This window comes from Nothobranchius furzeri, chromosome 5 (assembly GCF_043380555.1).
Source record: "Nothobranchius furzeri strain GRZ-AD chromosome 5, NfurGRZ-RIMD1, whole genome shotgun sequence".
Taxonomy (NCBI): Eukaryota; Metazoa; Chordata; class Actinopteri; order Cyprinodontiformes; family Nothobranchiidae; genus Nothobranchius; species Nothobranchius furzeri.
In genome coordinates this window covers 11212849-11225467 of record NC_091745.1, presented here as the reverse complement: position 1 = coordinate 11225467, position 12619 = coordinate 11212849, and the positions used below count along the sequence as shown (strand labels likewise).

The 12619-nt window shown below is 41.8% G+C and overlaps 1 protein-coding gene and 1 long non-coding RNA gene across 7 annotated transcripts in view; both read left to right on the top strand.

The window, feature by feature from the left end:
- Positions 1–1353, top strand: part of si:ch211-198m17.1 (mucin-13) — a 37115-nt gene extending 35762 nt beyond the window's left edge. For 4 of the 6 annotated variants that reach the window (XM_015948818.3, XM_015948816.3, XM_015948817.3 and 1 more), the window contains one exon: positions 261–1353. In XM_015948818.3, coding sequence (XP_015804304.3) covers positions 261–389 — 129 coding nt within the window. In that variant the 3' untranslated portion in view covers positions 390–1353. Of the gene's footprint in view, positions 1–28 lie in introns of all 6 variants that reach the window. The other 2 variants (XM_054740242.2, XM_054740241.2) reach the window with 2 other exon arrangements.
- Positions 1354–6114: 4761 nt separating this feature from the next.
- LOC139069962 (uncharacterized) lies at positions 6115–7546 on the top strand. Its single transcript, XR_011520627.1, has 2 exons — positions 6115–6511; positions 7361–7546. It is a non-coding gene; the product is annotated as an uncharacterized lncRNA (long non-coding RNA).
- Positions 7547–12619: the final 5073 nt, after the last annotated feature.

Genomic DNA, 12619 nt, shown 5'->3' with positions numbered 1-12619 from the left:
TATCCCCAGCTGACGATTTAGACTTTAGGACTGTCGGTGGTGGTGCTTCTGGGTGATGGGAAACATCCGTCGTGCTGAATTTAGTGAGTTCAACGGGAGTCACCTGAGTAGAGCGTTGTTATGGGTGGTTACGAGTTCATGCTGGTGAGTTGGGTTTTTGTGTCTGTGAGTTTGGCTTCTCGGGGCTTTTGCATGTTCACATGTGGAGTGGCCACTTCTTAAAGAAACTGATGCACCCTCTGCTTCTGTTGACATTTCAGACTGGCTCATATGATCTGAACCCAGATGAAATGATGACTTTCAAGGGCAAATATACGTCCCGTTACTCGTATCTGGTCCAAGGCCACGAGAACCCGTACTTCCTGCCAGGAGACGAGAAGAAAAACTGAAGCAGAAAAGTGTACAAAGAGATCAGGATCAAAGAAAACTCTCGGATTTGAAACTCTGGGACTCTGTTTCTGAGCAGCTTTTTTAAATTATGAATTACGTTCTGAGCTTTTATGGATTTATGCTGGGAATCAGATCGTAACCAAAGGGATTCAGTTTTCCAAGAAGAAACTTTTGTTCTTATGTTAATGTCAAATTTATATCTGTAGCACACTTAAGAACTGCAGAGTTGACCAAAGTACATCACACGTTTCATTAAAATCAGGCAGAAAACATCCATCAACACAACAAAGAGAAAAATACGACTAAATGAGTTTAAAACAAACAAATAAAAAAACAGTAAAAGCTCAAACTGAACTTGGTTGAAAGCAAATGTAAAAAAGATATTATTATTAGCGTTTCTGCAGGAATGTTCATCATGTCTTTTGTCAAACACAAGCAGCAGATGTCGCTGTTGCTCATGACATTTTCCTCTAGGGTTTTTTTGAAAAACATTTGATTTGTATCTTTTTTCCTCAGAATAAATCACCCTGTAGTCATTCAGATGAAGCATAAGTTGCTAATTGCACTAAAATGTGTTGCGTTACCAGAGTTATATTTTCTGAAATCAAGTGTGGTTCATGGGGGTAAGGTTTATTTCTTCATTAGGGGCATGAATCCTGTCTGACGGGGCTGGCTTCCTGGTTTGGATTCATGCTGTAGCATCCTGAGAACGGGTCGCAGCTGCATTTGCTAAACGTGCCTGTTTCAGTAGTCCGGCTCATAACTAGGAAACATTACGCTACTCTGCTGGTGAAGCCTATGTCTCAGATGTGCCAATTATCACTTGTCACATTTCTTTTGACGATTCTCTATGATTATATTTATCTTTGTGTGTATGAGGCTATTTTATAAACGTGAGAGGTTTTTGTAAACAGTTGACTGGGAATGCGTGGTTTATTGTTTAAATAAATGCATTTAAACACAGCAGATTTGTTTGTCTTTATTTACAAGTTGCTTTGCATACCTCAGATGTGTCTTTTTATCCGATTATTGGATCTCTCATGCTTCAGTAGAAGGTGTGTAACTTTTGTAAGCAATATTATTTTGTTAAAGCAAGACGAGAGACCGGATGTGATTATTCGTTTGGGCTTGTCTAGCTTTTATAAACGAGTTTTCATACTTTATGTACTTCTGCCTCACTTGTACTTCCTGTTTTATTTTGAAACTCCCCATTGTTAATTATACTTCCTGTTTTTGCGTTTACACCTGTGGGAAATTAGTCAGTTATTTCATGATATGTTGGCTGGCTTATCGTTGAGTGTTTAGTTTTCTTAATTTTCCGTTTTCTTTTGATTTTAAAAGGCAAAAACTTTCAAATGTAAAAATGACTTTTTTCATGGATTATCGACTTCAGAACAGAAAAGTTGAAGTCAAAAGTAAAATATCAAAGTTGAAAAGAAGTATAAAAAAATATTTTTTTCTCTATTTCATCGGACTGGACTGGACTGGACTGGACTGGACACACACACACACACACACACACACACACACACACACACACACACACACACACACACACACTCCTTGCTCTTAAATTTACATCTAAGTGATGTAATCTGTTTTTGTAACAAAGACGAGGACAGATACTTTACAGTTTTGTCTGCAGAATAGAAAATAATCTGAAGACTTGACATTTGTTCCACTTCAGTGAAACTTTATGAAACCATGTAATTTGCACATTTGTTACATTTTTTAGGGCAAAAATTAGTCTTTTTGCATTTCTAAAACATCGTCTAAGTGTTTCATCCATTTTCAAATGGATTTAATAAATGATATTTTCCTAATCTCTGAAGTTCCTTTAAATCACCTGTTTGGGTCAGGTCCATGCAGCAGCAGGCCAATCACATTTAAGTTTGGGTCTTGTGATTATTTCCATAAATATAAAACTTCATTTCCGACAGAATAATTTAACTATAACTGATATAATAACTAGATGGATTGAAATAATACCATATTAGATCAAGTTCTTTATATTTTTCTTATGTTCCTTTAGATTTTAACAATATTTGTTGAGTACTTTCGGCTTTGGGGCTACGAGTCCTTGCCTCTGTAATCCTGTGGGTCCTAACCTGAAAAGCTTTGGGACCGCTGCTTTAGATAAAGCTACAGATTAAGTTGTGTGTGAGGACCCGAACTGGCCTTTAACACCAGTTCCTGTCTGGCGCTGGCGGTTCTTCTCATCATTAATGAGCATCCCTCTGTCAGCCAGAGCCTGATTCTTGTCTGTGAAGGAATGCTTTGTGCTTTGGAGCCAAGACCATCGTGCCAAGTCTGCAGCAGGACATCCCATCAGCCCGCAGACTCAGCTGACTGATCGATAGACCACTTAGCGGCTGTGAGGTCCACATCCCAGTCATTTGACCCGCAGGAGCTGTGGGAATGGACACACAATCCAATAAACACTGAGACACTGAAGCACCGGGCTGGGCTGATGACTGAAGGAACTTCCCTCCAGACAGATGCAGATACAGCCGTTCCTCAGACCAGGTACGTCCCAGTGTGGATTAATGACCATTGTTAGAGAGAAATAGTGCATAAATAATGATTAATTGTTTAAAGAGCAAGTCACCCCTTACAAGAAGCGGACTTCACTCCCACTTCATGTTTGAAAAATGCAACAAATGCTGTTGCCTAGCAGACAGAGAGGGTGGAGCCACTAACAAATACACACACTCACGACATTGTGACATCATAATGTACCAGTTTACATCATAGCATACCTCTTAGCCAATAGCGGTGTCAGATTTAAATTCAAATGCAGTGAAGTTTTTACCTGACAACGGCACAACACTGACAGTTTCAGGCAGAAAATTTGAATTTTAACTAAAATGCACCAAAGTGCTAAAGTATTGACTACACGTGTCTGCAGCATGATTAGACACGCATTTATATAGTTTATCAGAAAAAAATGTTGATTTGGGGGTGACTTGCTCTTTAAGTCAAATATATTAACCTGGCGTAGAGTTCAAAAGTTGCCGTCTTAATGAAACAGAATTGGTGTACAAATATAATAGCAGTCATAATAATTACACATTTTATCACTTTAGGACAAAGTCATAAAAATACAACCTCAGATGAAAAATAACTAATGACATGTATTTGTTTAAATTTCTAAATTAAAATCAGAAAGAATGTTGAAATACATAAGATTTTAAACAATGATAAAACCATACAGTGATAAATGTAAAACTTCAGAGTTGAAGCTTTAAATCACAGTTATTGAACACAAAACGGATTTAACGACGTTTGATGATAAGTCATGCCATGGCCGCCCAGATTACTGAGTTTTTCATGTAATTCCATAATGTTAATCTCAAAGGTTAAAGAGCATCCTTTAATAGTCTCTTTTTAAAAGCATTCATTGTAAAATGATTTCGAGCCATGAACAACACAACAGTCCTTGTCTGCAGTTTGTGTTTAATGCTGTTTGTTCTGCACACAGCTGTTTAACCCTGCTGGGTAGAATTCTGCCTTGCAATAATTTGATACACGTGAAATATTCAGCATGGTTTAACCGTATTTTTCCATGTGCATAAAACACTTCTATCCGGGGACAGAGTTCTGCTTCATCCACCCTAACAACAGACAAACTGCAGCATATGAAGCAGACGATAGTTTGCAAACACTCGAGTTTACGCAACAAGGCTGCCAACAACACAATCTCGTACATTTCTGCCAAAAATCCCACAAAGAAAGCTGAAGCCACCTGCTCTGTTGTTTAGCTGCTGCGAAGGAGCCGGTATGGGCAGCTTCCTCCTCCTCCTCCTCCTCCTGCTGCACTGAGTCACACACACACAAGGCTGTAATTCACTTTCACTAATGCAGCTCTGCAGCAGCCACTCAAATACATAAACACATTTCCCAGCAGCCGAGCGTGTCTCAGCTACAGCTCTTCATCCGTCATCAGAGCTCCGTTTCATATCTAAATACTATCAGGTTTCACTTTCTCTTAACTTTAGAGTTCTTATCTGTGTGTGAAATCCTTCTAAAGATCTGAGTTTTACAGGGGGCATCTTCAAGGTTCAAAAAATTATTGCATTTTTAATGAAATAATGAAAGTGTTCCTTCTTGATCAAGTTGATAATAATTCTACACTTTTGAGTTTTGATGTTTTATGTAGCCTATCTGCACATTAAATAAAAGAAATCCGTTGTTGTTTTTAGGCCAAAGTCCAGGAGCACTGAGACGAAAATAATTAGAACCTGATGATTTAGGCACACGTAGCCGGGGATCTGCCAAAACGTAGATATTTTTCTACGTTTTGGCCTGTCATCCACACGAAAACGGAGTTTTTTCACACGAAAACGGATCTTTTTAAAAACTCCGGCCAAAGTGAAGATCTGCGTTTTCTCCGTTTTGGGTGTCTGCGTGTGGACAGACAAAACCGGAGTTTTAAGGTCCGCAACGTCACTTTCCGCGACAAAAAAAATGCTGACATCACGTGTGCGACCTGTGTTTACACTAGCCGACAGCATGGATGCCCTCAGAGCTGCGCTCTGTCACTACCCGATCCATCAACTGTCCAAGCGCTTTCTGCTTGTTTGTTTTTGCAAGCGGAATTACTGCTCCTTGCGGAAGACCACAGACGAAGGACGAGGTTAAGAACGGGGGAAGTACTGCCGCCTACAGGTCTGGCATGTCCTTAACAACGTATTTATCCAGGTACGTGTGGACAGTTTGTTTTTAAAACGCGGTGGTGTGGATGCAAGTTTTTGGAGGGGCGGATATTCGTTTTTAAAAAACCCGGCTACGTGTGGACCAGGCCTTAGTGGAGATGCCATTTCACGTTTGTGCTGCTCTCCAGAGAGTAGTTCAAATTAGTTTTTCTTTTCTAATGTTGGTAAGTTTTTATTTAACTTTTGCTGCAGAGTTGGAGCTGGCCTAAATGGCGCCCTGTGCGAGATCCCCCTGTGTGGCACCTCCAGCGGCCCGCTGCCGCTCCATTTTTCATGGGGTAAATAATAGCTAATTTCCCAATTCCAAAAAGAAAGAATGGTCCTACCAGCTCGCCACTTCAATATGAAGAAGATCAGTTCAACATGGGGAAAAAAACCTGACCTGTAGGCCAGAGAAACGTTCATTAGCACATCGAGTTCTATTCAGTTTACCGGTAAACATATCACGAATGTACAACAGGTCAATTATTAATCATCTTGGCTACGTAGCTCAATCTATGCATTCCAGTAGCGTTTGCTACAAACAAATACAAAAACAACAATAAAGGAAAACAACTGTCTGACAGACAGCATAGCCGAATTCAAGGCAACACATAACAATAATAATTCGATTGCTCTTGGTTTCAAGTTAAGCCCATTAAAGTGCTTAAGTAAATAAAAGTGTTTCAAAAACAGCGTTTTTGAACCGGAGTTCTGCTCGCGGTGGGAACTCCGCCGAACAAGGTCATTTTTTATAGCGAAAACGATCGACTGGTCACTGACAAGTAAAAGGGTGTTATTGGTAAATGTTAAGAACACTTACCGCTGAGGTAAAATGAGAGTATAAATTAACTGAGGGGAGAAAAACGCTTTGTTTTCCAACCGCCGTACAAGCAACAAGCTTTCAGCCACGGCAGGAGAAGCTTTCATGGTTGCCGCGACGTGGAAGGAGCCAATCAGGAGAGGGACCTCACATCAGCTGACGTGGGTCATGTGACAGGGAGTAGTTGATATGGGTTACACTCATAGACTGTAAATACTGGACAAACGGATTCCATTGGCTTCAAAAACACGTTTGTTGTCTATAATGGGAGGTGGCCACCACCGCCATTTTGACCGTGTCACAGGTTCCGTCCAGCCCAGACAACTCCATAAAAGGGAAGAGAGGAGGCGCTGAGGGTGTGGCTGTAAGGCTGGGCTCGAGTGACGACACCCAGGCGAACTAGCTACGAGCTAACCTGAAGCTAACCCTGGCTAACCCAAAGCTAAAGCGGAGGTGGGAGCCGAGCTAACGGATGTAGCCACCTAGCTTCAACCCAACCGGAGCTAACTGGAACACCCATCGACCTGAACCTCACACGGAGTTTAGGTGGAGGTTTTCTGCGCCTGTTCGTGAGAAGTACCAGTATTAAAAAAGTTTTAAATCGGTAAGTTTATAATTTATTTCCGTAATGAATACATTTTGCTTTGAGCAAGTTTTCAGTACAGTTTTTTTCGGCGCTATCACTCCTGAGTCGCACCAGCCATTAAATGTATCATGAAGAAGAGAAAATATATTTAAGTCGTATTTTGGGGGGATATTTTATTATCTTTCTTACAAAATCTGAGACGAGGCATTTCACATTGCAACACAAGCACCGGTAACCATAACAGAATGAACAGCCAGCAGAGGAGAGGATGGCGGTGTTTGAAACCCTCCCGGCCGGCGTGTAGAGCTCATTCCTGGGCTGGAGCCGGCCCTCAGCACCCCGCCACAGGCTCTAACAGATGCTGGCGGTGTTTCATATATTTCCAAAACGTAATACTTGTTTGTATCTTGTACAGCCAACTAGTCTTTATTCTGGACTCAGTACAATTTACCAAAAGTAAAGAGACATTCTACAGATGAAGTAAGCACAAGATAACTTACTGGAAGACAGAGTTATCATCAGAACCAGAACAAGAGAGCCTGATAACAGTCATATGAAAATAACAGTTAAAAAGTATGTATGTATAATAGAAATAAAAATATATTAGAATTAGTGTAACTCACTGTGATCCAAACAAATCAGCCATAGCTGATTAGTAAATATGACATGAGGTCTGGGAGTTTTTAAGTTTCATTCTTTTATTACATTTTTTTCTTAGATCTATTAAAAGGTCTCCATGGCAGCCTGTGTGTCAACGTCAGCTACACAAAGCAGCAAGTGTAAGTACCAAGTACTTGTCTTGACCACTTTATGAATGGTTTTGTACTTTAAACAGCTAGGCCAAACCTGTTATTTTTTCCTCCATAGCCATTTGGATCATTGGAGACAGCTGAGTGAGGCGTGGTGCCCAGAGAGCTGCAGAGACAACCTTGGCCTCCCTGACGTCTGTGTCTCTTGGTTGGGTTGGGGCGGACCATCGACATACATACATGTGCCGACACTTTGCGCCCTGTTTTATAAACTGTAGTGTTAAAAATAAATGTTTTTGCTCAATTACTGGAATTTCTTTGGTTAAGACAAAAGTGAGGAATAATCATTTACAAGTTATTTGTACAACAGGCCCATTTTAAATCCCAACAGTTTCTTAGCAGACAATAGAAATGTGTTCTTTACTAACTTTACTTGGTTTGAAAATCTTACTAAAATAAACTTGAGTGCCGTATTGCAAAACCCAATCATACTTGTTATGTAAACATTAGCTTTGTAGATATTTTTTACAGATATATATTTGTGTGCAACAAAAACCAAACTTAAATAATTTGTCATTCTTTATTGAAAAACAAAAAAATACAGGTATACAGAAGTGTGGGAAAATGATAATGTGAAAGTATTGCACTATAAATGAAGTGAGATGAGATGAAGGTGAGATGAAGGTGGACGCCAGCGGGCTGGACGCCGGACGAAGAAACCTGGAGACGGATCGCTCAGACAGGAAGGGAAGAGCTTCTCTTACCTTGATGGAATTAAAGTTAGCCGTCGTCTGAACGCCCAACCGTACGGTCTGAGGTCAAAGGTCACAGGAAACACACACCAGTCAGCAGTCATACAGATGCATAAAGATAACTGTAGCCATGGCAACCAGCTGACATGTCCCCACTTTCACCAGCACCTGGTGCCTGCCGGGTCACCTGAATTCCTGTGTGATGTCAGCACGGTCGGCCGTGACTGCTGCCATCAGAGGTGACCTCTGATCAGCTGAATGAACTCACCTTCCAGGGTGACGCCGTGTTAGAGTCGGCTTCATCCTGTAAACAAACAAACAAACAAACAAATGAGTGGTAACATAAACACCACGTCTGGTTCTGGTGGAGGCGGAGGACAACATGCACCTTTCCAGGAGCAGAACCCAGATGTTTTTGTTGCTACAAACAGAGACGAGCAGAGTTAAACCAGGAAGTGAGAGGGACCAGCTGCTGCAGACAGGTGACGCTCACCTGAGCCTGAACCATAGGAGCCTCCTCAGCCATCAGACCTTCTGACTCCAGTTCAGATGCCACCTTGTTGTTGTCCCTCAGGCGGGACTCGTTGGCCTTCAGGTCCTGCAGGACAAAAGCACCTGCTGATTACCTTGTTGCGTTCGGGTTAACAGGTCTGGTGTTAGAACGTGGTGGATAAGAACGTTCTGACGGGCCGAGGGTTCTGAACTCACCCTGCAGGACTGGGCCTGCTCCTTCAGGGCCTGGATGCTGCTGCCGTAAGCCGACAGGTCCGACATCAGGGCCTCGTGCTTCTTCAGGAGAGCCTGTGGAGCAGAACATCAGAACCTTCAGCTCGTCTGACACAAGTGGAGCTTTCTCGCAGCGATGGTCCAATCGGATCCGCCACCGTAAAACAAACCCTGCTCAGTTCACCGCAGACGCAGCTCTGCGGGTGTTTAGTGGAAAAGCGTGAGCCTTCTGCCGGCTGCCACGTGTCATGGCTGCTCTGCAGCGGGAACACACATCACAGCTTGTAAACCGTTTGAAATAAGAGCGACGGGAACACGTTTGTCATCACTTCCTGTGCGAGGCCAGCACTTCTACCCCTAACCCATGAGACGCTCAAACGAGCAACGACGTCTGGTTGACAACCGAAGGAAATGACAAATACAGAAACACTAATTATGAAGGACTGGAAAGAGAGCAAAGAAAAGCGATTGGAGTTTCTCAGGAAGGGACTTCCATACCTCGGCCAAGTCCTCGTCTTTCCCTTAGTCTGGACTTCCAACGATGGGCTCCTTCTCCCTCATCCAGGACTCGGCCTCATTAGCATCAGCAAAGTACTGCTGGGCCTGCAGAGAGTCCTCCAGGTCCTGCCTCCTCTGGGACGCCTTGGCCTTCAGCGTGTCCCAACGTCTATGAAGCTCCCACAGTTTAGTCTTCACTTCCTCACCAGCGAAGTGACCTGGACCCAAAAAAAGTGAGCCAGAACCTGCAGACACCTCAGAAACATGTCAGGACCAGACCTGCTCTACCTTCTTCCACCATGGTCTCTCCTTTCTGGGTGACAGCCTTGATGCGAGGTTCATGACCTGTGATCTCAGCCTGCAGAGCCTGGTGCTTCTTCAGCAGGTTCTGGACACCAATCAGGTCCTTCCCTGAGGACACATGTTAGAGTTCAGCATTATGCAGTAGACAGACCAGTTTAACCCAGGGGTTTCTTTCTTCTACAATCTGCTCTTTAACTGTATTCTTTCCTGCTATTTCAGCTGTTAACTTTATTTTTTCTCAAAGTGTTTTTCTCCCCAGAAGAAGCTACAATGATGTTCTGCTGAGTTGTGGTGGCCTCATGGAGGGGGCCATCGACTAGCACACTGCTGCTAACCAATTAAACATTCTCCCTCTCCTGATAGTAACATTTTACTTTCTTTGATGTTGGATGTGGTGCTACTAGTTTACCCGTTTAATTATAGATTCACTAGGATAAATACAATAAAGTTTATCTCTCGCCAAATAGAATATTTACTGTGGCGAGCCCGTGAAGAGGTGTAGGAGAATGCGACAAATTTGTCTGTTAAAAAGTCTGTTATGTACAAAAAACACAATATCATCACACTATTTTGGACCGATACATGACGGTCAGGTCCGGCTTGGGGAGAAAATATGACACGTCTTTCAGGATGGACTTCATCTTTGGTAGCTGGCAAAGCCGGGAAAAGCAGGATCTAACCACCTGGCTAATGTGGGAGTCCATCCGCATCTCTGGGTCCAAAACCACCCCCAGGTTAGTGATGGTTGGCTTCACTAAGCTGCAAAAACAGGGTTGCAGGACAGGACTAACTGCAGTGGGAGAGGGAGGAACAAATATTCCAGTTATAAATATTAAATATTTGAACAAATAAATATTTGTTAAAAGGAAGAAACTGATGATGACTTTAAGATTAGAGGAATGTTCTAGAACGGGTCTGGAACCAACGATGGCCCTTTGGATCAAATTTGGATTAAAAAAATAGCTCATGATTTTATTTATGGATGGAATAAAAATACAGGTTGTAAGCATCTTCTCAGTATCTTCATGTTGCACGACTTTCCACAGCAGAAGGACACAAAAACTGCCAGAATTATGATAAGAAAGATTTACGTTTTAATCTCAGAATCCCAACTTTTCCCAGAATCTTCACATTATTCTATGAATTCAGAGAAAATTTACATTTTTCAGAGGTCTCGCTCCCCTGTTGTGGATATTTCTCAAAATTCAACCATTTTTTCTTTTCAAAAGCTTTAGTAAGAGTTTGGACTCTAAACAAGTTTTACTTTGTAGACTGCTTGTCTACACCTTCATCAGATCTGCTCATAATAAAACATTTGGGTTATATTTAATGTCTAGAGAAGATGCTCTTCCTGGGCATTAAGTTATCAAAAACAGATAAAAGTATTTTTTACCATAATTTTAACTGCTATCAGCTGATAAAAATAATAAAAAACAGCCTGATCATTAAAGGGGTGTAAGTGAAACCGCGCGGATCACACAAACCATCATGCTGTCTATATGACTTTGAAAATATATAGTTTAATTACAGTTTGATTTATTTGACATCTGTATAATGTTTATTATTTTGTTTTTTCCCCCTAAATGCCTAACGTTTTAGTTTTACATGAATATTAGTCATTCATCACAATACATAAAGTTACACATTTTAAATTTTAATAGGGGAAGACTGCAGGAGGGAGCGGTAAAATACAGAAATCCCCAGCAAAAACAAGAAACTTTACGAGTCTGATGAAACCCGCTGGAGTTCCTTCAGCAGGCCTGGTGGCAGCTACAACGACCCAGTGGCTGTGCTTGGTCAATGTTATCGAGCTCAGTCCGGCTCGGCCGTGAACGAGCCGAGGCGACATCCTGCTCTGCTTAAGAAGAAGTGTTATTTTCCGCTTCAGAAGAAGCGTCCGTGTTTTACGCTTTCTCAGAGACATGTCACGTTGCTAAGTTGTTAGCGCCGCGCGCTAACACGTCAATAGTGCAGCATAGCCTGCTGGAGGTTTTAAGGGTTCAGATGAAAACACCCTACCACTCAGGCTGCTTACACATCGATATTAAGTTGTCGCTGTTGCGCTCACGCCGTAATACAGTATTAGATGCGGTTAAAGTCAGACATGAAAAACTCCACGAGTGGTCAGGCCGCGCAGCAAGTAGGCGCCGGATCGGTCAGGCTGCCCGGCCTGACCGCTGGGGATTACCGGATGGAAGATTGGACACAGAAGTCTCCCTCTTAGCGCTCCGTCATATTTCAACCCATTTTTATCTTAAATGCACTGGGTTTTACCCTATTACCCATCTAAATATGCCCTATTAATTATTTTACCGTATTTTACATTTAAATTTCATGGTTAAACAGTACATGCTACATGTTAAACTGATAGTTAGCTAGCTACTTCGGTAAACTCAGCTAGTTTAAAGGTGGCAGTGACATAAATACGAATATAGATTTTAACTTACCGAAAAAAATGAAGTGGAGACTCCTTGGACGCTCTATTAGTGCAATTAATACCACTGCAAGTCATTTTGTCCAACAATTGCACCAATAATATCCAAAGAAGAATACACAAACACAGAGACTCAAAATGCCGGAGCAGTTTCCAAGCCAGACCGAGGCTGTACTGAGGCCTTTCCACGGAGCTAGCTCTGTGGTCACGTGGGTCTGAGGCGGCGGTCACGTGTGTCGGATGCTCATTAATTATACAGAATTTTAGGCTTTCAATACACTTAAACAGAAGAGTGAGAAAAAAATTCACCCCCCTCAGAGTTGTCATGAGTATAAACTAGATAATTTAGACAAAAAAACATGTTTTGGTACCAGGCTGTAAACATGTTTATTTCTGCTGTGAAATCGGCATTTTTAACATGGGAGTCAATGAGGATTTGCTCGCTTCTGGCACCAGCCCCCAGCGGATGAGGGTGGAACTGCAATTTTTCTTACTTCCGGTATGGGACCATTTTTAGAGCGGCATTGTGGGGGCTTGGTTACACTTTGCTGTGCTTTTATTACAGAAATATTATTATTATAATCACTATTATTATTAAGAACATGCGATTTCTATGTTTTGTTTATGTATTGGTTGATGCTAAAAAAAGTTTTTTTAGAAAAAA